Source organism: Balaenoptera musculus, chromosome 8, assembly GCF_009873245.2.
Source record: "Balaenoptera musculus isolate JJ_BM4_2016_0621 chromosome 8, mBalMus1.pri.v3, whole genome shotgun sequence".
In the NCBI taxonomy this organism is placed as follows: Eukaryota; Metazoa; Chordata; class Mammalia; order Artiodactyla; family Balaenopteridae; genus Balaenoptera; species Balaenoptera musculus.
This window is the reverse complement of record NC_045792.1, coordinates 15,200,016-15,226,088: the sequence shown is the minus strand read 5'-3', so window position 1 is coordinate 15,226,088 and position 26,073 is coordinate 15,200,016. Positions and strand designations below refer to the sequence as shown.

Sequence of the window (26,073 nt, the reverse complement as noted above, 5' to 3'; positions counted from 1 at the left end):
GATGTTAATCACGCTACTAAAAATGATGACCAAAAGATTGCCTTAGGTAAGTCACGTTACTGTCGATACTCTGAATGATCCTCTCCTGCCCGGGAAGAAATTCCCCTCATAGCTAAATTCTGACTCTCTTTTAACCCCTTGCGGAGCCCCATCAACTATATTGGACTACCTCTCCCATCATGCAACGGGAAACGTGCAGCTCGCCTCCGTGATCCGACGGGACCTTTAACCAATCCGATGACAGGGCTCTCATTCGGCGACCTTTTGACTCTGGGTAGAGGCGGGGCTCTCAGTTGCTAGGTTCGTACCCTTTCCGGAAGTGGTTATTGGCCGCTGCAGGGCAACACCCCGGCGTCCCTGGAAGCTGGGAGCTCGGGTGGTGCTGGGGAAGCTGCGCAGAGCCGGGAGCTAGCGCCCAGGGCCTCCCGGGGTGGGGGACAGGTGAGAACCCCCTGGAAGGAGGGTTGGGTGGCTGGGAAGGGAGGGAAGCGGGAAAGTCGAGGCACACTCGTGTGCCACCGAGCGGGATGTGCATGTGTGGGCGGGAACTGAAGGAAGAAGTGAAGATGGAGCGGCCGGATCAGTGCGCCTCTATCCAAAATCTGAGTGGCGGAAGGGCCTGGGCTGGAGTGCTGGCGGGGCAGTGAGAGCGGGCACTGGGCCACGAGTGTGAGCTGGCAGGGGCGCTCGTTTTTGTCCTGTTCGGATTTAGTGTGTAAGGCCGGCCTTCTGAACCCTGCTTGAACATTTCTCTTGTGGGGAAGCTTGACCCCATGTCCGAATCGGGGCTGGCCCAACCTTTTGCTGTCTTTTGGCCAGTTGGGGAAGTTAGTAAGTTTTTTGTTTTCGTTTTTTCCTTTCCTTGCATTGATTCAAAAATCTACCTTCTCCGTGTGGAACCGCGCTCCTCACTTGCCTTCCACGACTCCTCTCTCTCTGGGGTTTCCTAACCCAGCCCCCTTCATCAGCCTTTGCAAGCCCTTCCTTTCTGTTCACTACACTCCATCTCTGGGCGATTTCACCCAGAGTTTCAGTTACCATCTATTTAACGGTTATTCCCCAAACTGTGGCTCCCGCCAGACCTCTTTTCTTGAGCTCCGACTTGCTTACTGATCATCCCAACTGAATGTCGCCCCATCCTTCCTGGTCCCCCAGATCTGTTCCTCCTTTGTAGTTCCTGTCTCAGTGAAGGACTTCACCCATTCACTCAGTCAGCCATGTCTGCACTTGGAATTCATTCATCTATTATAATATATGCAGCAAACATTTGTTGGCCATTCCCTATATCTAGGCAGTATGCTAGGTGGGGCTATCGGGCAAGGCACAGAAGTGAACTGATAATCACAATATACTGCCTTAAGTGCTCTGATTGTCCTCCTGCCTCTCCCTTACTTGCTGCAGACATCAAGTACTGTTCTTTTGCCTCGTAATACACCTGGAATCTGGCCCTTCCTTTCCATTCTCACAACCACTGACTTAGTTCATAATTTCTTGCTTTTTTTTTGGCCACCATGGGGATCTTAGTTCCCCAACCAGGGATCGAACCAGTGCCCACTTCATTGGAAGCACAGAGTCTTAACCAGTAGACTGCCAGGGAAGTCCCTAGTTCATAATTTCTTGCTTGTGTTTTCAGGATGCCTTTCTAAGTGGTCCCTCCGCGTCTTTTTCTTGCCCTCCTCCAATTAGTTCTTACACAGCTGTCAGAATCGTCTTTCTAAACTACAGATCTGATCAGGCCAGTCTCCTTTGTGAAATCTTACGATGGTTCCTCATCATGTCAGGATACAGCCTCAGTCCTCCCAAGCCTTTTATTATGTGCTCCTTGCCTTCCATTGTAGATCTCTCTCTTGCCATTGTCCCTTGTGCGCTGGTCACGTCAGAGTGGTTAAGAGCTCAAGGCTTTGGAGTCAGATAGATGTGGGTGCATGCGTGTTCTGCTGTGCCATTTACTAGCTGTGAAACCCTGGGCAAGTTTAAAAGACTTTTTGAAAACTTGCTGAGCCTCAGTTTTCTCTTTTGAAAAATGGGGATAATAATTTCTACTTAGCAGAGAGGATGTGGTGTGATGATGTATATATAGCATTAGTATAGTTCTTGGAACATAGGAAGTGTTCAGTGAATATAAGCTTTTGTTGTCATCATTAATTCTCTGCACCTACCGTATACTCTCTTCTGCCTCTTTGCCTTTGTGTAAGCTGTGTCTTCTGCCTTAAATAACCTTACTCCCTTATCCTGGTGAGCTCCTGCTTATCCTTCAAGAACCATCTCCATGGTCCTCTACTCTGCAGTGCTTTTCCTGATCTTCCAAAGTAGGGTTAATTGCACTTGCCTTTGTGTCCTGTCGTATTTTCTGATAACTTCCCTTAATACACTTAACACACTATATAATCATGTATTTACATATTTGGCTTCACAACTAGGTTGAGCTGGCGTGTTATCAGGTTTGTGGCCATGACAGCACAGTGCCTGACCCATGGTAGGTGTTCAGTAAATGGTTATTGGATGTCTGAATGGTCTTAACTTATATTCCCTGGTACTAGCTTTGTCCTCTAGAACAATGTAGACTAAGCCCTTTAAATAAGTGAATGGTAATAATAACAACTAACATTTATTGAGGTCTTACTATGTTTTGAGTATTTTACACGTATTGAGTCATTTAATCCTCACAACCCTTTTAGATAGACATTGTTATTATCCCCATTTTATAGACGAGGAAACTGAGGCAACTTGCCCAGTGGGTAAGTGGCAGAGCTGGGATTCAAAGCCTAGAATGTTCCCAAACCTGTGCTCATTACCACTGCATAATCAACTCTAATGTCTTCCACGTTCTCCTCAATGCCTTCTCCAGTAAATCTTTTCTTTTCCGGTGGTGAACTTTCTTTATAATTGTTCAAGCAGGGTGGAAGAAATAAATATGCAGGGAACCCTAAGTATGCATATATGTGTGTATGCTCTGTGAGTACGCAGGTGTGCAAAACTTTTTGGCTATGCCTGTCAAATTAGACCACATTCACAGGAAGGTAACCATAATGTCGAGAGACTGGGAACCAGTGGCATGTATTGAAGGGAAGGGAGCTGGGGAAACCTGGCTTGGAGTAGTGGTGCCTTGGGTGCCCTTCGTGGGTCCAGAGAGTGGAATAGGTCAAATGGGACGAAGTTTCTTAGACATAGATTTTTGGCTTACTAAGAGAAAGACCTTTTCATAGTTAAGGATGATCTAACTGTGGAATTGGCAGTAACATCAGTAATATTGCTAAATTTATTTAACATGTTTTGTGTACCAGGGACTGTGCTAGGCACTGTACAGGTATATATTATCTCATTTCATCTTCAAACAACCTTTTGATGTAGATTATCATGATTATTTGAATTACGCACATGAGGTTATTGAGGCTTAGAGAAGTGAAGTACCTTGCCTAAGTTCATACAGCTGGTAAATGAGAAAGATGGGATTTAATTCAGGTGTTTCTGGCCCCCAGACTGGTGCTTCAGCCACTATGCTGTCTGGCACTTAAAGCATAGAGAGGAAAAGTTTGGCAAGGGAAGGGCAGTTGGACCAGAGCTCTTATGGGCTTTTTTTTTGCTCTTGAGATTCTTTGATTGTATATTAGTGGTTTAGAGCAGTGACCAAGCTCCTACGTTTACTTAGCTTATTTTAGGCTTGGTTGGTAAATGCAGAAGGAGGCAGAGGCATGACCCTCAGAAGCCTGTGGCTTAACAGGAGAGGTGGAACACATTCCCATAAACAAGGTAATACCGAGAAAAATATGCCTATGAACAGAGGAAAACTGTGTCCTTTGTGCCGAGGTAGTTATAAGTAGACAGGAGAGGCCGAGGTTGGCCATGGAGGGCCTCCTGGAGAAGGTGTATGAGCCTTTCCTTTTTTGCTAGATTCTGGGATTGGCAGGAGATGGATGAGGACAGTTGGGTGATCCTTCCCCACAACTCCGTGGCTCACAGTGAGGGTCAGGCCTGGTGGCAAGCACATCTCATCAGGTTTCATCTCATCTATCGGTGAGTGCTGCATGGAGTACCACGTTGACGGTTCTGAAGCCATGTCTAGGGTGCCAGGATTGACAGTGATGTGCCTCACGGTCTCAGGCTTAGAGGGAAATGTTAGGACATGTGCCGTGTGTTTCCTGAAGCTGATCTCAGGGCTGCTTTCTTAGATGTCTCATCTTACCCCCGCTCACCCGGGTTATCGTCACCTCTCATCTAGATTGGCTCGTGGTTTCCTACCTAATCTCTCTGCAGCCACTCTGATTTTCTTCTTTTCCAATCTGGCCTCCATTTCCAGTGGCTGCCTGAGTAATCTTTTCAAAATATGTATCTGGGAAAACCCTTTCCTGATTTCCAGCTCTCTTATTATAAAAGCCAAGCTCTCCACATGGCCCGGCTTCCACCCACCTGCCCAGCATCATCTCCGACTATGCTTCTTCTTGCTTAGTGTTCTTTCCTGTTGAAGGGCCTTTGCATGTGCTGCTGCTTTTGTTAGAACACCTTTTCCTCCTCTTTTTGTCTGGTGAATACCTCCTCGTTCTTCACTGCTCAGCACAGGCTTCATCTAAGTCAGGCTCTTTTCCTTCAGAGCTCTTACCTTGTTTAAAATTATACACTTACCTGTGACTGATTGGTTTGTCTCCCTCCCTCACTAGACTAGCTCCTGGGGAGTAGCAGCTGAATCTGTTTTTAATCACCATTCCATCTCTAGCGCCCAGCAGCAAATAAATACTTCTCCAATGAGTAAATGATCTCTAGTAGCCATTGAACGAATGTGGTTTCTCTTCCACCACCTTCCTTATTCCTGCAATTCCTGCCCTTTTGGCCCTGTCCTTGCCTATATCTTTCCTGAAGCCAGGCAAGGCAAGGAAAGAAGGTAGACTATAGCCCACCCGTATTTTAATTTTTTTCTGGCAGAAGATTTGTTTGACATTTGAATAATCCAGGAATTTAGATTTTCCACATTCTTTCTGACCTTTAAATAGTTAAACATAGACGGTTTTGTAAATAGCTAATTAGGCATTTTGCTGCGAGGACAGAGATTTTACCTGCCCCCTGCTTTATGGAGATGGGATGTATCTAGGGATAGGTAACATTTTTCAAATGCAGAATTTCTCGAATTCTCTGAGATAGTTGGTACAATGCCTTGTATAGATCACTGCCTGTTGAATTGAATAACGTACAGCCTGATGTTCAGGCCACTGCGATTCCTACCTCCCCAGAGATCCTTTCCCTTTTTTTTTTCCCTCTTCTCCCTAACTCAGAGGATTAAAGATTCCGAGGGCTCCTTAAACCTCCAGGCTGTGGGCCACATCTCCTGCGCTGGTTCTTGGTCCTTTTCTGCTCTGCTTTTTCCGCGTCTGGCCCTACTCATCTCTGACTGTGTGTGTGGAGCCTCAAGCATTACGTCCGCAGGTGTTATAGGTTCTTAGGGGAGGGAGAAGATTCCCACTTAGGCTTAAGTACTGCAGGGAAGAATGCTTCTTTAGCCTTTCTTCCCGAGGCACAAAGTTGCTGCTTGGAGGTGTTGTGGTGGGAATGAGAGGGGGCAGAGCCTGGCTCCCTTGGGTCCAGTGACTGACAAAGGGAACCATCTTTTGTGAACCCTAAGGCAAGACACCTCCCTTGCCCATTTGTCAGCTGCCAGGGTGCAGAGAGGGCCACGGGAATGGTCCCTCAGAGATCCTTTGTGTTTATCAGGGGCCCCTCTCCAGGGATCTTGGAACAGATTCAGAGTCACCAGATCGGGCTGTTTTCTGAGCACTCATTACAGGCTGCATCCCAACCTTCTTTTTGACGACGAGGTCTTTTTTTTTTTTTTTTTGCCGTGCCCCAAGGCATGTGGGATCTTAGTTCCTGGACCAGGGATCGAACCCGTGCCCCCTGTATTGGAAGTGTAGAGTCTTAACCACTGGACCGGCAGGGAAGTCCCGATGATGAGGTCTTTCTGCTCACTTCCTCTGCTGTGAGGGCTGTGACATGCTTGCTGCCCCAGGTGGAACTGTGACAGTGTCTGAAGAGGTGGCTACAGGAGAGGTCAGGACCTGCTCCTCCAGGCTCCCTTTGGTCACACCGGTGTGGCTGCCACCGCCCTGGTTAGGGAGGCATTCTGAAGGGCTGTCCGTGGCAGCCACTTTACAGGGTGACTTGTCCCTGTGTCATCGGGCTTCAGCGTGGGAGCTGCTGTAGGGGAGGGGTGCTGTGACCTGGGGTCCTGAGGTCGTTGCAGGAGTAGGGATGCGAAGGAAGGAGCAATTCTAGAACCGCGCCAGCTTGTCAGTTGAAGAAGGTGGCACCGCCCCGTCCCTGGAGCTAGGAATCTTGGATTCAGGTTGGATTCCTTTCCAGTCTTCCGCCCCCCGCCTCCCCTGCCCCCCCGCCCCCATCCTGGACCTATTAAACCTAACATCACAGCATCCCTTGTGTCTGTCCCTTCTTCTCCATTCCCACTGCTTCTGCCCTAGTTTAAGCCCTCATCATCTTTCCCCGGGACTGCAGCCTCCTCAGTGGTTTTCCTGATGCCAGTCTCTCATTTCTCCAATCCAGCCAGGCCACTCCTGCCAAAGTTCTCATCCTAAAAAAAGGCCACTCTGTGTCACTTTCTTCCACCAAAGCCTGCAGTGGCTCCTCTCTGCTGCAGGGCAGAGTTGAGGCCCTTCAGCGTCATCCGCCGAGATCACCATGACCAGACCCAGGCCTGGCTTCCACCCCGGCGCCTGCCATGCACGCTGGCATCGGCTCCCCAGAACACCTTGCCTGACATGCTGTTCCCTCTGCTTGGGATTCCTCTCTCCGCTGTCAGAACTCTTGTCAGCCTTCGGTACCCAGCTCCTTGACAAAGCCTTCCTTCATCCCCGCAGTGGGCGTATGTCACTTCTGTGTTAGTACTCCCAGAGCAGGATGTGTTTTTTCCCTTCCGCCTTCTACTGCTGTTGAAGCTGTGTACGCTGCCTTGCTAGACTGTAAGCTCCCTGAGGGCATTGTTCAAGGTAAACAGGGACATGCAAACAGGGCTATGTGTTGGGACAGCGTGACTGCACCTGGGGTACATTGGTATATGGGGGTGTGTGTGCTGCTAGTTATTTTGGTGTCTCACTAGGGTTTTCCAGCAGGGGTCCTAGACTGTTAATTCTTACTCCTATTTAGGGGGTAGTGTATGAAGTCAAACCCTTGAGACATCTGGGTTTCCAGATCGTTTATGGTCCACAGAGTATTCAGCAAGGCTTTGGGGGGAGATGTGTCTAAACTTTCCGGGGTGCAGAGGCTATAAGGCCTGAGTTCTGAGCCGTTGGTCCCACCCTCCACTCTCCGTGGCTCAGTTGGCCTGCAGGGGCTGGTCTGGCCCAGGTGCTCCATGACCCAGCTCCAACTTTTCCCCTTCTAAGCTGGGGCACTGATTTTCTCTTTGGGTGGGTGGGGTCTCTGGGATCTAGGCGTTCGAGCCCAAACCAGTCATGGCCGGAAGACCCATCCGCATAGGAGACCAGCTGGTTCTGGAGGAAGATTATGATGAGACCTACATCCCCAGTGAGCAAGGTAAGAGGCCTGGGTGTATTGTAATAGTTCTTTGAGGGCAGTTTTTATGATTTATTTTTGTTCTTCTAATGCAAAGTATGGTACATGCACAGGGCTGCTCAGTGTATTTGGGTTAGATCAGGGGTTGGCAAACTATAGCCCACAGGCCTAACTTGGCCTGTTGCTTGCTTCTGTAGCTAAAGTTTTATTAGATAACAGCCATGCTTATTTATGTCTTGTTTATGGCTTCTTTCGTGCTGTAGGGGCAGTAGTATTGAGTAGTTGTGACAGAGACCATACAACCCACAAAACCTAAAATATTTACTGTCTGGCCCTGTATAGAAAAAGTTTGGTGACCTTGGGTCAGATCAATGATTAACTTTAAATGAAAATATAGTAGAGGATATCATGAAATACAGTATATCCTGAGGCCAGGGGAAACCCAATTTCTTAAGAACAAACTAAAGCTGTGTGATTTTTTTTAAAAAACAACAATAATAACATTATTAATAACAATAATAACAAAATTTGTTGAGTGCTACTGTGTGCCAGTCTCTCTACTAAGAACTTTACATGTATTTCGTTTTCAACCCTCACAGCAACTCTGTGAGTTAGATACTATTATTATCCCCATTTTACAGATGAGGAAACCAAGGCACAGAAAGGTTGAGTAACTTCCCTGTAGTCACACAGTTTACTAATCGGGGCAGCTAGGATCCACATCTAGGTATTCTAGCTCCAGGGCCTACACTTTGAAGCACCATGCTATTTTGGGGGGTGAAGATTTCTTTGAATTTCTCATGAGTTGCGGACCTGGACACACAAATTTTTCTTATAGTTCAGATGGTTTGCGAGCCAGTTTTGGGGAAGAACTCTTGCGTCTGTAGGAGTCCGTGGATCCCACATTAGGATAGGATGGGATTTGTTATAGCATAGGATTTTTGTTTGTTTGCCGTGTAGAAATTTTTAATCTCTGTGTTAAATTTATCAGTCTGTTCTCATATGGCCCCTGAATTTTGTATCATAGTTAGAAAAGCTTCCCTGCTCTCATGGTGTCCTCAGGTTTGTCCCCACACTGTTCGTGGAATAGCTCATCTTTCACCCACTGGTTGAGTGCCGCCTATGTGTTTTGGGGTCTACTTTTTCTTCTGTTCCGTGGGGCTGTCTGTTCATACGCCAGAACTGTGCTCTTAACTACTGAGGCTCAGTAATAAATTCTAGTATCTAGTAAGGCTGAAATACCCTCAGTCCTCTTCTTTTTTCAAAGTTTTCTTGGTTATCTTACCTGCTTTATCTCTCCATGAACTTTAGAATCACCCTGTCTTTTTCTGGGGAGGACTGTGTATTGGGGAACTGTTGGTATTTTAGAGAAAATTGTGTTAAATTTATGAATGAGCCTGGGGAGGATTGACATCTCTATGCAGTTAAGTTATGCATGCAGGTCAACCTGGAGGTTCCTATCAAAGAACATCTGTTCCTTTCCGTTTGTGTCTTTTTTATGTTCTTCAGGGGTGACTTAAAGTTTTCTTCATTTTGGTTTTGCACATTTCTTGCTCAGTTTGTTTCTTTTTTTAAAAAAATTATTTATTTATTTATTTATTTATTTATGGCTGTGTTGGGTCTTCGTTTCTGTGCGAGGGCTTTCTCTAGTTGTGGCAAGCGGGGGCCACTCTTCATCGCGGTGTGCGGGCCTCTCACTATCGCGGCCTCTCTTGTTGCGGAGCACAGGCTCCAGACGCGCAGGCTCAGTAGTTGTGGCTCACGGGCCTAGTTGCTCTGTGGCATGTGGGATCTTCCCAGACCAGGGCTCGAACCCCTGTTCCCCGCATTGGCAGGCAGATTCTCAACCACTGTGCCACAAGGGAAGCCCTCAGTTTATTTCTTAAAGATTTTATTCTTTTTGGTTTGCTATTATAAACGGGGTCTAACTTTCTCTAAGGATATTTATAAAAAACTCTCTTCTCAGTCATGCGTAGACGTCCTAAGCTCGAGCCCCCGTTTTCTCTTCCTGGACTCGCAGCAGCTTCCTAATCAGCCTCCTGCTTCTACTCTTGCCCTTCTCCAGTCTGTGCTCCACTTAGCACCAGAGTGATCTTACAGTGTAAAGCAGATCACATCAGGGCTCTGCTTTTCATAATCTTCCATATAATCTTCCATTATGCTCAGCATAACGCCCTCAGTGGGATGTGCGGGGCTCTGCATGACCCGGCCCTGCCACCCAGCCAGGCTCACCCAGTGCCCCTCTCTCCCTCCCTCTGCTAGTCACATGGCCTTTCTGATGGTCCCCAGACAGGCCAGGCTGCCACATGTCACAGGCCCTTTGAACCTGCTCTTCTGCCTGAGTCCTCTTTCCTCAGTGCTCTGCATAGCTGGCTCCTTTGTTTCCTACAGGATTTAGCTGAGTGTCCCACTCTGAGAGGTTTTCTGACCACCCTTTGTAAAAGACTGCCCCTCCACCTTGACAAGCTCTGTCTCATACCTCACTCACTTCCTTCATTACGTTTATCAGAAGCCTTAATTCCTTGTATATTTATCTGTTGATGTCAATACTGGCTGTTTCTTCTACCAGCATGTAAGCTCCATAAGGACAGAGGGCATTTCTCAGTCATGGCACATGGTGACTGGCACATAGGAGGCACTCAAAAAATACATGTGAAATTAACGAACGCATTAGTCCTTGGCTGACCAAATTTCGGCCGGTCCTTTTTGCCTTTCCTAGTCCCCAGGTATGTCATCTTCCAAAGTCCTCCACTGAGATGACCCGTAAAGGATATGATAAAGGGTAGAGGTGAACAGCCAGAGGAAGAGATACATAGGGCGAGGTCCGAGAGGGTCCCAAGTGCAGGAACTTCTGTCCCAGTGGAGCTGGAATGTGCCACCCTCCTTGCACGTGGGAGTGCCAGAAGCTCTCTGAGCCCCGGAGTTTAGGGACTTTTATGGAGGCTTCGTCATGTATGTATGATCGCTTATTAATTCATTTACCAGCCCCTCTCCAGAGAATGAGGGGAGAGGCTGAAAGTTCCAAGCTTCTAATCATGGCTTGGTCTTTCTGGTGACCAGGCCCCATCCAGGAGCCCACCCAGAATCGCCTCATTGGGACAAAAGACTCTCCTATCACTCAGGAAATTCCAAGGGCTTTAGGAACTCTGTGTCAGGAACTGGGACCAAAGACCAAATATTAATAGGAACGGGGGCAGAGACCAATATGTAGCTCTCTTCTTATCTCCCAAGACTGACTGATTCTTCCTTCTTTGTATCCACCCTCCTCCCACCTCCACCTCTCTTACCTTCCCACCCTCCTACCCCTCCTTGCAGAAATTCTTGAATTTGCCAGAGAGATTGGTATTGATCCCATAGAAGAACCAGAGCTGATGTGGCTGGCACGGGAGGGCATTGTGGCCCCACTGCCTGTGGAGTGGAAACCATGGTGAGTCAGCACGGGTGCGGCCTTCTGGCTTGGCCTTTGAGGCGGAGGGGGCCTGACACCGGAGGTCAGCTTTAACCGGCCACCTTTCGAAGCCTGTCCTGCAATGGGCCATCCGTCTGCCGGGCCGCCTGATGCTTTGGGCCTGAGCCCTGGCTGCCTTGATGGTCCCTGGAGGGGTTCAGCAGGGGTACCCAGGGTCCCAGGATCTAACCTGCCGCCCTGCGTCGGCATCCGTTTTGGACACACGGAGGAGGTGTCATTTTTATCCTTTGCAGACTGAGATGGAGAGTGACAATACTGGGACCTCCTCAGTGTGTCCACAGTGGACGCTGGTGCTGGAGAGGTTTGAGTGAGGCTACACAGACTGGCAGCGGTGTCCGTCTCCTTTGACAGCCCAGCCCTGAAGTTGTGTGACTTGTGCATGAATGGGTTCATATTTCCAGTTTCAGTTTGCGCTCTTTCAGCTGTGAGGAGCAGACACTCGCTCAAGTTATCTCAGGGGAGCAGAGGTTGATGGTGAGGAAACAGACTGACCGAGGCAGGGCAGCCGCTGCCTTCCCCCTGACCCTCCGCACCCCAGGACTCCCACTCCTGGGGACGCTGCTGTGTCCTCATCACATGCACAGGGCTCTCTCCATGTTGCCTCCCTACAGTCTGTGCCCCGAGTTTACTTCCTACCGTAGCGCGGGATTTCCTGTCTCTCCCGAACTAGCCCCCGGATATCTTGGGGCGGGGGGTTGTCTTTTCTGCTGGGATTGTGCAATTTTGTGTACAAGGTATAATTACCCTGTTCTTCCCCGAACCACTTAATGCGTTGGCCATACTTCAAAATGACTGCAATCGTAGCCTTACTTATCCCCGCCGCAGAGTCCTAATCCTTCCAGCTTCTCCTCGCGTGACGGGCTCCCTGTTCTCTGGATCTTTTTAGCCGCCTTTCCTTGGACCTTCTCCAGGTCATGACATCTTTCTTGTACTAAAGCCGTCAACACTGCACACAGTATTCCAGGTGCTGAGGACTCACGGTTGTGTTTACAGGAAAAGTTTGTAGGATAGTGGTTTCTGTTTGGTTTCCAATATCCACCCTGATAGCCACATTTGCCTTATCATTAATCTCTTTATTCTTTTTTCTTTATGTTTTTAAATCTGTATATATCTGTGCTGTTCTGCTCTTGGATACATTTTCTAATTAAAAACCACATGAGAAATGTAGTCAGAATAATACCTTAATGTGCACATAATAAATAAATGGCTGCAGTGATGTAAAAAGGAAAAAGGGTGATGGAAGGAAGGAACTGTCATCGGCAGCTGTGTGCCACGGTCATGCCAACGGCCCTCAGGTACCTGCTGGTGGTAGTTAACACTGCCTCATCCCGTAAGGAGAGCATGAACTATTTCTCACTTTTTAAAGTAAGTCATTGAAAGTTATGTATATGTGTCATCTTTCATCCTTACTCCCAGTCCCATGAGTAATTGCTGTTAGTTGGAGAATTCCTTCGAAGTCTGGATTCTCTGTTCTCTTCCATTAATATGTTTGTCTACCTTTACACCAATACTGTACTGTCTTGTTTGTTTGTTTTTTCAAGTAGAAAAAAATCACAAATTTATTACATACATACATAGACATATATAAAAATACAGGCAGATACAAACAGAGATCTTACAGCTTTGCTTTTAAATTTTAGCCATGAGACAGGAATGATAATGCAAAACTCACTAGTTTATAAAGAACAGCTGGATACAAATTGTGTTTCTGGTGAATGGTATTAGTTAAGGTGAATTGCTCAGATGGCTTAAACTTTTTACTAATATCTGTGTAAGAGATTTTAAGGTTTTTCATAGGCCAAGTTTTTAAAATATGCTTTCCTTTTTTTTTTTTTCTACTTTTTTTTTTGTTTTTATACTTTTAATTGGTATTTTTTGAATAACGTAATTTAAGTTTTAATGATGTCCAGTTTATCGACTTTTCAAATATGATTAATGCTTTGTGTCCTCTTTAAGAAATGTTTGCCTATTCCAAAGTCATGAAGATATTCTGTGTCTCGTTGTTTTTTTTTTTTTCCCACAACTCACACACACACACTGTATTTTATTTTTACAAGAGATAAATAAACTGACACCAAGCATTGTAAATGGATGACCACAACAAAAGCAACAATGATTGCAATTACCAAACACGAAAGCACTCATACTATGTCATAATATTGACATTCAGTCCAGTAATCCTCCACTGTAACAGCTCCTTTATTTTGCAGTGAAAATTGATTTGTATATTTTTTGCCTCTGAGTCCTTGTGGGATTTTTTTTTTTAATTCAAACAGAAAGTCACAAAAATTATAATCATCCTCATCAGTTCACTCAGTCCCATGTAATTAATTTTTTTTTCATCTTGATCTTTTATTAGCACTTTTATGAATTCATCAGTTTTCCATTAGAGTTCTGAAAATGTTTATTCATTCAGTTCAGCAGTATAGTCAGTTACCAGAAACCTGTACTTGTCAGAGTCTTTTCCGTGAATTCCTTGAAGATGAAACCCTTTTATAGGAACATTTTTGCGAAAGCATCAGAGTACACCAAGAACTGTCTGTAAATGATAAAAGACTTTTTAAAAATGACCACGGTTAAAGATTTGATGAAAGTTCATAATAATGCAATTGACAAGGAAATTTAGTCATTTCTGAGATATACATTTTAAAGTAATAACTAGAATTATGACTTATAACATTATACCGGAACATATAAGATTTTTAGAAATTTCGTGTAATGTCTGAAACATTTATATTAACATATTTCCATACAAATAACCCAAAGAAAGTTTAGTTTTAGTTGGGTTTTTTTTGTTTGTTTGTTTTTTTATACTGCTGGTTCCTATTAGTCATCAATTTTATACGCATCAGTGTATACATGTCAATCCCAATCGCCCAATTCAGCACACCACCATCCCCACCCCACTGCGGTTTTCCGCCCTTGGTGTCCATAAGTTTGTTTTCTACATCTGTGTCTCAACTTCTGCCCTGCAAACCGGTTCATCTGTACCATTTTTCTAGGTTCCACATACATGTGTTAACATACGATATTTCTTTTTCTCTTTCTGACTTACTTCACTCTGTATGACAGTCTCTAGATCCATCCACATCTCGATAAATGACTCAATTTCGTTCCTTTTTATGGCTGAGTAATATTCCATTGTATATATGGACCACAACTTCATTATACATTCATCTGTCGATGGGCATTTAGGTTGCTTCCGTGCCCTGGCTGTTGTAAACAGTGCTGCAATGAACATTGGGGTGCATGTGTCTTTTTGAATTATGGTTTTCTCTGGATATATGCCCAGTAGTGGGATTGCTGGATCATATGGTAATTCTATTTTTAGTTTTTTAAGGAATCTCCATACTGTTCTCCATAGTGGCTGTATCAATTTACATTCCCACCAGCAGTGCAAGGGGGTTCCCTTTTCTCCACACCCTCTCCAGCATTTGTTGTTTGTAGATTTTCTGATGATGCCCATTCTAAGTGGTGTGAGGTGATACCTCATTGTAGTTTTGATTTGCATTTCTCTAATAATTAGTGATGTTGAGCAGCTTTTCATGTGCTTCTTGGCCATCTGTATGTCTCCTTTGGAGAAATGTCTATTTAGGTCTTCTGCCCATTTTTGGATTGGGTTGTTTGTTTCTTTAATATTGAGCTGCATGAGCTGTTTATTTATTTTGGAGATTAATCCTTTGTCCGTTGATTCATTTGTGAACATTTTCTCCCTTTCTGAGGGCTGTCTTTTCGTCTTGTTTATGGTTTCCTTTGCTGTGCAAAAGCTTTGAAGTTTCATTAGGTCCCATTTGTTTAGTTTTGTTTTTATTTCCATTGCTCTAGGAGGTGGATCAAAAAAGATCTTGCTGTGATTTATGTCAAAGAGTGTTTTTCCTATGTTTTCCTCTCACAGTTTTATAGTGTCTGGTCTTACATTTAGGTCTTGAATCCATTTTGAGTTTATTTTTGTGTATGGTGTTAGGGAGTGTTCTAATTTCATTCTTTTACATGTAGCTGTCCAGTTTTCCCAGCACCACTTATTGAAGAGACTGTCTTTTCTCCATTGTATATCTTTGCCTCCTTTGTCAGAGATTAGTTGACCATAGGTGCGTGAGTTTATCTCTGGGCTTTCTATCTTGTTCCATTGATCTATGTTTCTGTTTTTGTGCCAGTACCATATTGTCTTGATTACTGTAGCTTTGTAGTATAGTCTGAAGTCAGGGAGTCTGATTCCTCCAGCTCGGTTTTTTTCCCTCAAGACTGCTTTGACTATTCGGGGTCTTTTGTGTCTCCATACAAATTTTGAGATGATTTGTTCTAGTTCCGTAAAAAATGCCCTTGGTAATTTGATAGGGATTGCATTGAATCTGTAGATTGCTTTGGATAGTATAGTCATTTTCACAATATTGGTTCTTCCAATCCAGGAACATGGTATATCTCTCCATCTGTTGGTATCATCTTTAATTTCTTTCATCAGTGTCTTATGGTTTTCTGCATACAGGTCTTTTGTCTCCCTAGGTAGGTTTATTCCTAGGTATTTTATTCTTTTTGTTGCAGTGGTAAATGGAAGTGTTTCCATAATTTCTCTTTCAGATTTTTCATCATTAGTGTATAGGAATGCAAGAGATTTCTGTGCATTAATTTTGTATCCTGCAACTTTACCAAATTCATTGATTAGCTCTAGAGTTTTCTGGTGGCATTTTTAGGATTCTCTATGTATAGTATCATGTCATCTGCAAACACTGACAGTTTTACTTCTTCTTTTCCAATTTGTATTCCTTTTATTTCTTTTTCTTCTCTGATTGCCATGGCTAGGACTCCCAAAACCATGTTGAATAATAGTGGTGAGAGTGGGCATCCTTTTCTTGTTCCTGATCTTAGAGGAAATGCTTTCAGTTCTTCACCATTGAGAATGATGTTTGCTGTGGGTTTGTCCTATATGGCCTTTATTATGTTGAGGTAGGTTCCCTCTATGCCCACTTTCTGGAGAGTTTTTATCATAAATGGGTGTTGAATTTTGTCAAAAGCTTTTTCTGCATCTATTGAGATGATCATATGGTTTTTATTCCTCAATTTTTTAATATGGTGTATCACATTGATTGATTTGCATATATTGAAGAATCCTTGCATCCCTGGGATAAATCCCACTTGATCATGGTGTATGAGCCTTTTAATGTGTTGTTGGATTCTGTTTGCTAGTATTTTGTTGATGATTTTTGCATCTATATTCATCAGTGATATTGGTCTGTAATTTTCTTTTTTTGTAGTATCTTTGTCTGCTTTTGGTATCAGGGTGATGGTGGCCTCATAGAATGAGTTTGGGAGTGTTCCTTCCTCTACAATTTTTTGGAAGAGTTTGAGAAGGATGGGTGTTAGCTCTTCTCTAAATGTTTGATAGAATTCACCTGTGAAGCCATCTGGTCCTGGACTTTTGTTTGTTGGAAGATTTTTAATCACAGTTTCAATTTCATTACTTGTGATTGGTCTGTTCATATTTTCTGTTTCTTCCTGGTTCAGTCTTGGAAGGTTATACCTTTCTAAGAATTTGCCCATTTCTTCCAGGTTGTCCATTTTATTGGCATAGAGTTGCTTGTAGTAGTCTCTTAGGATGCTTTGTATTTCTGCGGTGTCTGTTGTAACTTCTCCTTTTTCATTTCTAATTTTATTGATTTGAGTCCTTTCTTTTTCTTGATGAGTCTGGCTAATGGCTTATCATTTTGTTTATCTTCTCAAAAAACCAGCTTTTAGTTTTATTGATCTTTGCTATTGTTTTCTTTGTTTCTATTTCATTTATTTCTGCTCTGATCTTTATGATTTCTTTCCTTCTGCTAACTTTGGGTTTTGTTTGTTCTTCTTTCTCTAGTTCCTTTAGGTGTAAAGTTAGATTGTTTATTTGAGATTTTTCCTGTTTCTTGAGGTAGGCTTGTATAGCTATAAACTTCCCTCTTAGAACTGCTTTTGCTGCATCCCATAGGTTTTGGATTGTCGTGTTTTCATTGTCATTTGTCTCTAGGTATTTTTTGATTTCCTCTTTGATTTCTTCAGTGATCTCTTGGTTATTTAGTAACGTATTGTTTAGCCTTCAAGTGTTTGTGTTTTTTACGTTTTTTTTCCTTGTAATTCATTTCTAATCTCATAGCGTTGTGGTCAGAAAAGATGCTTGATATGATTTCAGTTTTCTTAAATTTATTGAGGCTTGATTTGTGACCCAAGATGTGATCTATTCTGGAGAATGTTCCCTGTGCACTTGAGAAGAAAGTGTAATCTGCTGTTTTTGGATGGAATGTCCTATAAATATCAATTAAATCTATCTGGTCTATTGTGTCATTTAAAGCTTCTGTTTCCTTATTTGTTTTCACTTTGGATGATCTGTCCATTGGTGTAAGTGAGGTGTTAAAGTCCCCCACTATTATTGTTTTATAGCTGTTAGCAGTTGCCTTACGTATTGAGGTGGTCCTATGTTGGGTGCATATATATTTATAATTGTTATATCTTCTTCTTGGATTGATCCCTTGATCATTATGTAGTGTCCTTCCTTGTCTCTTGTAACATTCTTTATTTTAAAGTCTATTTTGTCTGATAGGAGTATAGCTACTCCAGCTTTCTTTTGATTTCCATTTGCATGGAATATCATTTTCCATCCTCTCACTTTCAGTCTGTATGTGTCCCTAGGTCTGAAGTGGGTCTCTTGTAGACAGCATATGTATGGATCTTGTTTTTGTATCCATTCAGCGAGCCTATGTCTTTTGGTTGGAGCATTTAATCCATTCACGTTTAAGGTAATTATCGATATGTATGTTCCTATGACCATTTTCTTAATTGTTTTGGGTTTGTTTTTGTAGGTCCTTTTCTTCTCTTGTGTTTCCCACTTAGAGAAGTTCCTTTAGCATTTGTTGTAGAGCTGGTTCGGTGGTGCTGAATTCTCTTAGCTTTTGTTTGTCTGTAAAGGTTTTGATTTCTCCATCGAATCTGAATGAGATCCTTGCCGGGTAGAGTAATCTTGGCTGTAGGTTCTTCCCTTTCATCACTTTAAGTATATCATGCCACTCCCTTCTGGCTTGTAGAGTTTCTGCTGAGAAATCAACTGTTAACCTTATGGGAGTTCCTTTGTATGTTATTTGTCATTTTTCCCTTGTTGCTTTCAATAATTTTTCTTTGTCTTTAATTTTTGCCACTTTGATTACTATGTGTCTCGGCGTGTTTCTCCTTGGGTTTATCCTGTGTGGGACTCTCTGCGCTTCCTGGACTTGGGTGGCTATTTCCTTTCCCATGTTAGGGAAGTTTTCGACTATAATCTCTTCAAATATTTTCTCAGGTCCTTTCTCTCTCTCTTCTCCTTCTGGGACCCCTATAATGCGAATGTTGTTGCATTTAATGTTGTCCCAGAGGTCTCTTAGGCTGTCTTCATTTCTTTTCATTCTTTTTTCTTTATTCTGTTCTGTGGCAATGAATTCCACCATTCTGTCTTCCAGGTGACTTATCCGTTCTTCTGCTTCAATTATTCTGCTATTGATTCCTTGTAGTGCAGTTTTCATTTCAGTTATTGTATTGTTCATTTCTGTTTGTTTGTTCTTTAATTCTTCTAGGTCTTTGTTAAACATTTCTTGCATCTTCTCGATCTTTGCCTCCATTGTTTTTCCGAGGTCCTGGATCATCTTCACTGTCATTATTCTGAATTCTTTTTCTGGAAGGTTGCCTATCTCCACTTCATTGAGTTGTTTTTCTGGGGTTTTATCTTGTTCCTTCATCTGGTACATAGCCCTCTGCCTTTTCATCTTGTCTATCTTTCTGTGAATGTGGTTTTTATTCCACAGGCTGCAAGATTGTAGTTCTTCTTGCTTCTGCTGTCTGTCCTCTGGTGGATGAGGCTATCTAAGAGGCTTGATGGGAGGGACTGGTGGGGGGTAGAGTTGACTGTTGCTCTGGTGGGCAGAGCTCAGTAAAACTTTAATCCACTTGACTGTTGATGGGTGGGGCTGGGTTCCCTCCCTGTTGGTTGTTTTGCCTGAGGTGACCCAACACTGGAGCCTACCTGGGCTCTTTGGTGGGGCTAATGACAGACTCTGGGAGGGCTCACGCCAAGGAGTACTTCCCAGAACTTCTGCTGCCAGTGTCCTTGTCCACACGGTGAGCCACAGTCCCGTCCCTCCCCCCCCCCCCCCCCGCCTCTGCAGGAGACCCTCCAACACTAGCAGATAGGTCTGGTTCAGTCTCCCCAGGGTCACTGCTCCTTCTCCTGGGTCCGGATGCGCACACTACTTTGTGTGTGCCCTCCCAGAGTGGAGTCTCTGTTTCCCCCAGTCCTGTCGAAGTCCTGCAATCAAATCCCACTAGCCTTCAAAGTCTGATTCTCTAGGAATTCCTTCTCTCGTTGCTGGACCCCCAGGTTGGGAAGCCTGACTTGGGGCTCAGAACCTTTACTCCAGTGGGTGGACTTCTGTGGTATAAGTGTTCTCCAGTCTGTGAGTCACCCACCCAGCAGTTATGGGATTTGATTTTACTGTGATTGTGCCCCTCCTACCGTCTCATTGTGGCTTCTCCTTTGTCTTTGGATGTGGGGTATCTTTTTTGGTGAGTTCCAGTGTCTTCCTGTCGATGATTGTCCAGCAGTTAGCTGTGATTCTGGTGTTCTCACAAGAGGGAGTGAGAGCACGTCCTTCTACTCTGCCATCTTGGTTCCTCCCCCCCATACCGTACTGTCTTGATTACTGTAGCTTTATTATAAATATTGAAATCATTTAGGGTAAGTGCTGCAAATTGTTCTCCATTTTCAAAGTTGTATTCTAGGTCCCTTGCATTTCCATATGAATTTTAGAATCAGCTTGTCATTTTCTACAAAAAAAAAATCCTCTTAGGATTTTGATTGGAATTGCATTGAATCTATAAATCAGTTTGGGAGAACTGACATCTTAAATAATATTGAATCTTCTAACCCATGAACACAGTCTGTCTCCATTTATTCAATATTTAGGTTTTCTTTAATATCGCTAAGAAATCTTTTATAGTTTTTAGTGTACACATCTTGCCCATATTTTGTCACATTTATCTCTCTTTTTTTGTTGCTTCTGTAAATGGTATCTTTTATTTATTTATTTATTTTTATGTTATTGAAGTATAGTTGATTTACAATGTGTTAATTTCTGCCGTACAGCAAAGTGATTCAGTTATAAATACATATACATTCTTTTCATATTCTTTTCCATTATGGTTTTAAATGGTTTTTTTTTTAAATGTCAATTTCCAATTGTTGATTGCCTTCATATAAAAGTAAAATTGGTTTTTGTATGCTGACCTTGTAGCCTGCAACCTTGCTAAACTTGCTTATGTCACTTCTATTAGCTTTTTTGTAGATTCTATAGGATTTTCTACATAGATGGTATGTCTTCTGGGAATAAAGACATTTTTTCATCTTCCTTTCTAACCTAGATACCTTATATTTCTATTTCTTGCCTTACTGCACTGACTGGAACCTCCAATACAGTTGAATAGAAGTGGTGACAATGGACATTTTGGCCTTGTTCCTGATCTTAAGGGGAAGCATTCAGTCTTTCACCGTTAAGTATGATGTTAGGTGATGTTAGCTGTAGGGTTTTCTAAATGCCCTTTGTCAGGATGAGGAAGTTCCCTTGTATTCCTTGCTTGCTGAGAGTTTAAATCCAAAATGGATGTTGGATTTTATCAAATATTTTTTTCTGTATCTATTGATAGAATCATATGATTTTTCTATATTGGTCTGTTAATATGGTCAATTATATAGATTGGTTTTCAAATGTTAGACCGACCTTACATTCCTGGGGTAAACTCTGCTTGGTAATGATTATATATTATTGGATTTGATTTTTTTAAAATTTTGTTAAGTACCTTTGATCCAAAATGATAGCTTGAAGGCGATGAGATGGATACAGTTGGGTATTTTTTAAATTACTGATTTCCAATTTTATTTGTTCATTATTCTTTGTTACACGTTGAGAGTTCTTTTTGTTCAGTAAGTGATCCTGTTTATGTTAAGTGTTCTATGTGTGCTTGATAAGAATGTAGTCTCTCATTTTTGGATACAGGGTTCTTTTTTTTTTTTTTAATTAATTAATTTATTTGGTTGCAACCGGGTCTTAGTTGCAGCCCGTGGGCTGCTTAGTTGTGGCAGGCGGGCTCCTTAGCTGTGGCATGCGAACTCTTAGTTGCGGCATGCATGTGGGATCTAGTTCCCTGACCAGGGGTCGAACCCAGGCCCCCTGCATTGGGAGCGTGGAGTCTTATCCACTGCACCACTGGGGAAGTCCCCAGGGTTCTTTTTTTTATTGATGTATAGTTGATTTACAATTTTGTGTTAGTTTCTGGTGTGCAGCAAAGTGATTCAGTTATATATATATATATATATATATATATATACACATACATATACACACACACATACATATATATAAGAATATATGATGAACCTAGGGCAGGACAGGAATAAAGACGCAGACTTAGAGAATGGACTTGAGAGCATGGGGAGGGGGAAGGGTAAGCTGGGACAAAGTGAGAGAGTAGCACTGATATATGTACACTACCAAATGTAAAATAGATAGCTAGTGGGAAGCAGCTGCATAGCACAGGGAGATCAGCTCGGTGCTTTGTGACCACCTAGAGGGGTGGGATAGGGAGGGTGGGAGGGAGGTGCAAGAGGGAGGGGATATGGGGATATATGTATACATGCAGCTGATTCACTTTGTTATACAGCAGAAACTAACACAGCATTGTAAAGCAATTATACTCCAATAAAGATGTTAAAAAAATATTCTTTTTCATAATCTTTTCCATTATAGTTTATTACAGGATATTGAATATAGTTCCCTGTGCTATACAGTAGGACCTTGTTGTTTTTCATATAGAGTAGTTTGTATCTGCTAATCCCAAACTCCTGATTTTTCCTTACCTCATCCCTTTCCCCTTTGGTAACCATAAATTTGTTTTCTGAGTCTGTGAGTCCGTTTCTGTTTTTGGATGCAGGGTTCTTAAATGTCCTTTATATCAAGCATGCTAAATGTGTTTATCTTCCTTTGTCCTGAGTAATCGTTGTCTGGTCTCACTCTTTTTTTTTGTATTTTTTTTTTGGCTGCGCTGTGGCTTGTGGGATCTTAGTTTCCCGACCAGGAATCAAACCTGGGCCCCAGCAGTGAAAGCTCTGAGCCCTTGCCAGGGAAATCCCTGGTCTCACTCTTTTTTTTTTTAATTTTAATTTTATTTATTTATTTTTTTCTGCCTTGGGTCTTCGTTGCGGTGTGTGGGCTTCTCATTGCGGTGGCTTCTCTTGTTGCGGAGCACAGGCTCTAGGCACGTGGGCTTCAGTAGTTGTGGCACGCAGGCTCTAGAGTGCAGGCTCAGTAGTTGTGACACACGGGATTAGTTGCTCCGCGGCATGTGGAATCTTTCGGACCAGGGCTCAAACCCGTGTCGCCTGCATCAGCAGGTGGATTCTTAACCACTGTGCTACCAGGGAAGTCCCTGGTCTCACTCTTGAATAGTGGTTTAGTTGAGTATAGATTTGTCAATAGCTGTTTGACAATACTGTATACCATCATCTTCTGACCACTGGTTTTGCTAGTAAGACATGTTTTTTGTTTTTTTTTTTTTTTTTTTAATTTATTTTATTTTTATTTTATTTTTGGCCGCGTTGGGTCTTTGCTGCTGCACGCAGGCTTTCTCTAGTTGCGGCGAGCAGGGGCTACTCTTTGTTGCGGTGTGCGGGCTTCTCCTTGTGGTGGCTTCTCTTGTTGCGGAGCACAGGCTCTAGGCGTGCAGGCTTCAGTAGTTGCAGCACACGGGCTCAGTAGTTGTGGCTCGCTGGCTCTAGAGTGCAGGCTCAGTAGTTGTGGCACACGGGCTTAGTTGCTCCGTGGCATGTGGGATCTTCCCGGATCAGGGCTCAAACCCGTGTCCCCTGCATTGGCAGGCGGATTCTTAACCACTGCGCCACCAGGGAAGCCCAAGACATGTTTTTTGGTTTCATTAGTTGTTCCTTTGTAGGTAATCAACTTTTCCCCCCTCTGGTTGTTTTTATTATTTTGTTTTTAATCTCTGGTGTTCCGTAATTTCACGACAGTGTGTCTAGGTGTGGATTCATTGTTATTTACTGTGTATAGGAATTGGAGTGCTTCCTTACTCTGAGGACTCATGTCTCTCTTAAATTTTGGAAAGTTGTCAACCATTATCACTTTCTTTTCTACACCTCTAACTGGAAATATATTGGACCTTATTATTTGATCCTCCATGTCTCTTAACTTCTGTTTCATATTTGAAAAATCACTTTATAATTTCCTTTAGCATATTTATTTCCCAATTCACTATTTGTTTCTTCTTCTGCATCAAATCTGGTTGTTTTTCATTTTGAATTTAATGACTACCAGTTCCTTCAAATTCTCTTATGTTCTTTTCAATATGTCTAGGTTTTTTTAGAGTTCTGTTCTTTCATTATGGATTCTACTCCTTTGTCCCTACAATAATTTTACATATTGTTATTTTTAGTCTTCTCTTGATTGTTCTACTCTCTCAGTTCTTCTTTTCATTGTGTTACTGATTTTCCCTCATGGTGAAATGTTTCCTCACGTTTCCTCTGTAATTAGTTATTGTGCATTTTGTGAATTCATCTCTGCAGAGGTTATTTTCTGTGAGTGTCTCATTCCTAGGTTGTTGAGTGGCTTTACAATGGTTTCTGCCAAGGAGTTTTCAGTGGTTTAGGACTAAATTTTTACATTAATTTCCTGACTTGGGATTCCCTTACCACATTTTGGACTATAGATCTACATGTGTCTTGGGGTTTCAGTTTTTCATTAAATTTTATTTTGCCCACCTAGAACCTGGAGTGGGTGACATGCTTCCTTGCTGCTTCCATAACCTAGGTCCTTTTATTCATGGAAGGAACAGCCCAAAGGGCCCCAGATGCATCTAGGGTCTCATTTCCAGTTCCTAAATTCACGAAGGCCTAAGGCCACATTTTGTTCTAAACTGGCGTTAAAACCCAAGTTCCACGGGCCTATATCCAGGTCAGATACCAGTCTTGACCTGTCAGTTCATGCACTTATTATTCAGGTTTCATGTTTTCTTTCTGTTTCTGGCACCTGAGAATTTCTCTTTCCATTTGGCTATGTGAATAGTGGTGCTGTGACCATTGGTGTACAAATGTCTGTTCGAATCCCTGCTTTCAATTCTTTTGGGTATGCATCCAGAGGTGGAATTTCTGGTTCAAATGGTAATTCTATTTTTAATTTTTTGAGGAACTGTCATACTGTGTTCACTGTGGCTACACCATTTTCCATTCCCACCAGTAGTGCACCAGGGTTCCAGTTTCTCTGCATCCTTGCCAGCGCTTGTTATTTTCTGCTTTTTTGTGTGTGGGGGGGGCCACGCCCTGCAGCATGTGAGATTTTAGTTCCCCAACCAGGGATCGAACCTGGGCCCTTAGCAGTGAGAGTGCCAAGTCCTAACCACTGGACCGCCAGGGAATGCCCATATTTTCTGCTTTTTTGATAATAGCCATGCTAATGGGTGTGAAGTGACATTTCATTGTAGTTTTAATTTCACTTCCCTAATCTTTAGTTGTGTTGAGCATCTTCTCATGTGCTTCTTGGCCATTTGTATGTCTTTTTGTCTTTTACCCCTGATATTTTTCCTGTTTTACTGTATATTTTCTCTTTTTTTTGAATTGAGATTGAGCTTGTCAAATTTCATAAGGAGCCTGATTGGGATTGTATTGGATTTATACATTAATTTGAGGATTATTGGCGTGTTTACAGACTTGAATCTTTCTATTCAGGAGCACTGGGTGTCTCTCCAATTGTTTTTTCTTTTTTCTTCCCCTGAATTTTCAATAAAGCTTTGTGAAGATTTTGCACACTTTGGATTTATTCCTGGGTATTGCATCTTTTATATTGCTATTGTGAATTTTTTTTTTTTTTCTATTAGCTGTCCTAATGGATTACTGATAATGGTGGGTGGGATGAATGGCTTATTTTAGACTTGTTCATGTTGAGACCTACCTTCTACATTATTTTCTTTTATTGTTGATTGACCCCACTAGCTTGGATTGTCACCTGTTATGAGTTTAGAGTCTTTTGCAAAATCAGAGCTATCACAGCGCATATTTTTTCTTCAGATCATTTATGAAAATATTAAGCAAGTTCTATCCCAGAATTTATCTCCATGATACCATAGTGTTTGTATTTATCCATCTAAAACCAAGTTTATTCCTACTCTAGTCTATCATGAATTCTCAGGAACCTTAACAATTAAACGTCTCCATCTAGAGAAGTCCTTAGGTATCCCAATCATTTGTTTCTATCTAAGGAAACTCCTTATTCTTAGCCAAATGGTACCCGTCAATTTTTATTTTTTTGATTTTGGCTGCACTGGGTCTTTGTTGTGGTGCGGGCTCTTCGTTGCAGCGCACGGGCTTCTCTCTAGTTGTGGCATGCGAGCTCCAGGGCGCACGGGCTCTCTAGTTGTGGCACGCGGGCTTAGTTGCCCCGAGGCATGTGGGATCTTAGTTCCCTGACCAGGGATTGAACCCACGTCCCCTGCATTGGAAGGAGGATTCTTAACCACTGGACCATCAGGGAAGTCCCTACCCTTCAATTTTGTGTTAATCCTTTCCTCTCTTCTTCCTTTTCTCTCTCTCCCCTTCTCCCCACAGTTCTTCCTTCTTCTCTGCCTCCTTGCCATGTTTCTTCTTCCTCTTTTTTTTTCCTATGTAGCTTTGGACCTGAGCAGGGACTAACTTGTGACCTCTGCTCATCCCCAGCCAGGACATCACAGGTGATATTTACTATTTCAACTTTGCCAATGGGCAGTCCATGTGGGACCATCCCTGTGATGAACACTATCGGAACTTGGTGATCCAAGAGCGGGGGAAACTGTCAACTCTTGGGGCCAATAAGAAGAAAGAAAAGAAAAAGAAAAAGGAAAAGAAAGACAAGAAGGACAAAGAGACCTCCAAAAGTCCCCTGGTGAGTCAGTGGATGCCAGCTCTCAGAGAGGCCAGGCCTGAAACCTGAGGGATATCGGGAACCTTTAGCTGTTTACAGCTGGGAGGTTAAGAATAACAACAATAATATAGTAATTTTTTGATA

General features: G+C 42.9%; 1 protein-coding gene and 1 non-coding gene across 5 annotated transcripts in view; one reads left to right on the top strand and one right to left on the bottom strand.

Annotated features, from left to right (window-relative positions):
- Positions 1 to 325: 325 nt before the first annotated feature.
- Positions 326 to 26,073, top strand: part of CEP164 (centrosomal protein 164) — a 72,782-nt gene continuing 47,034 nt past the window's right edge. For 3 of the 4 annotated variants that reach the window (XM_036861851.1, XM_036861848.1, XM_036861849.1), the window contains exons 1-4: positions 332 to 441; positions 7,434 to 7,536; positions 10,831 to 10,942; positions 25,746 to 25,950. In XM_036861851.1, coding sequence (XP_036717746.1) covers positions 7,455 to 7,536; positions 10,831 to 10,942; positions 25,746 to 25,950 — 399 coding nt within the window. In that variant the 5' untranslated portion in view covers positions 332 to 441; positions 7,434 to 7,454. Of the gene's footprint in view, positions 442 to 7,433; positions 7,537 to 10,830; positions 10,943 to 25,745; positions 25,951 to 26,073 lie in introns of all 4 variants that reach the window. The other variant, XM_036861850.1, reaches the window with a different exon arrangement.
- Positions 24,378 to 24,450, bottom strand: TRNAE-CUC. The gene has a single exon. It is a non-coding gene; the product is annotated as a tRNA-Glu (tRNA).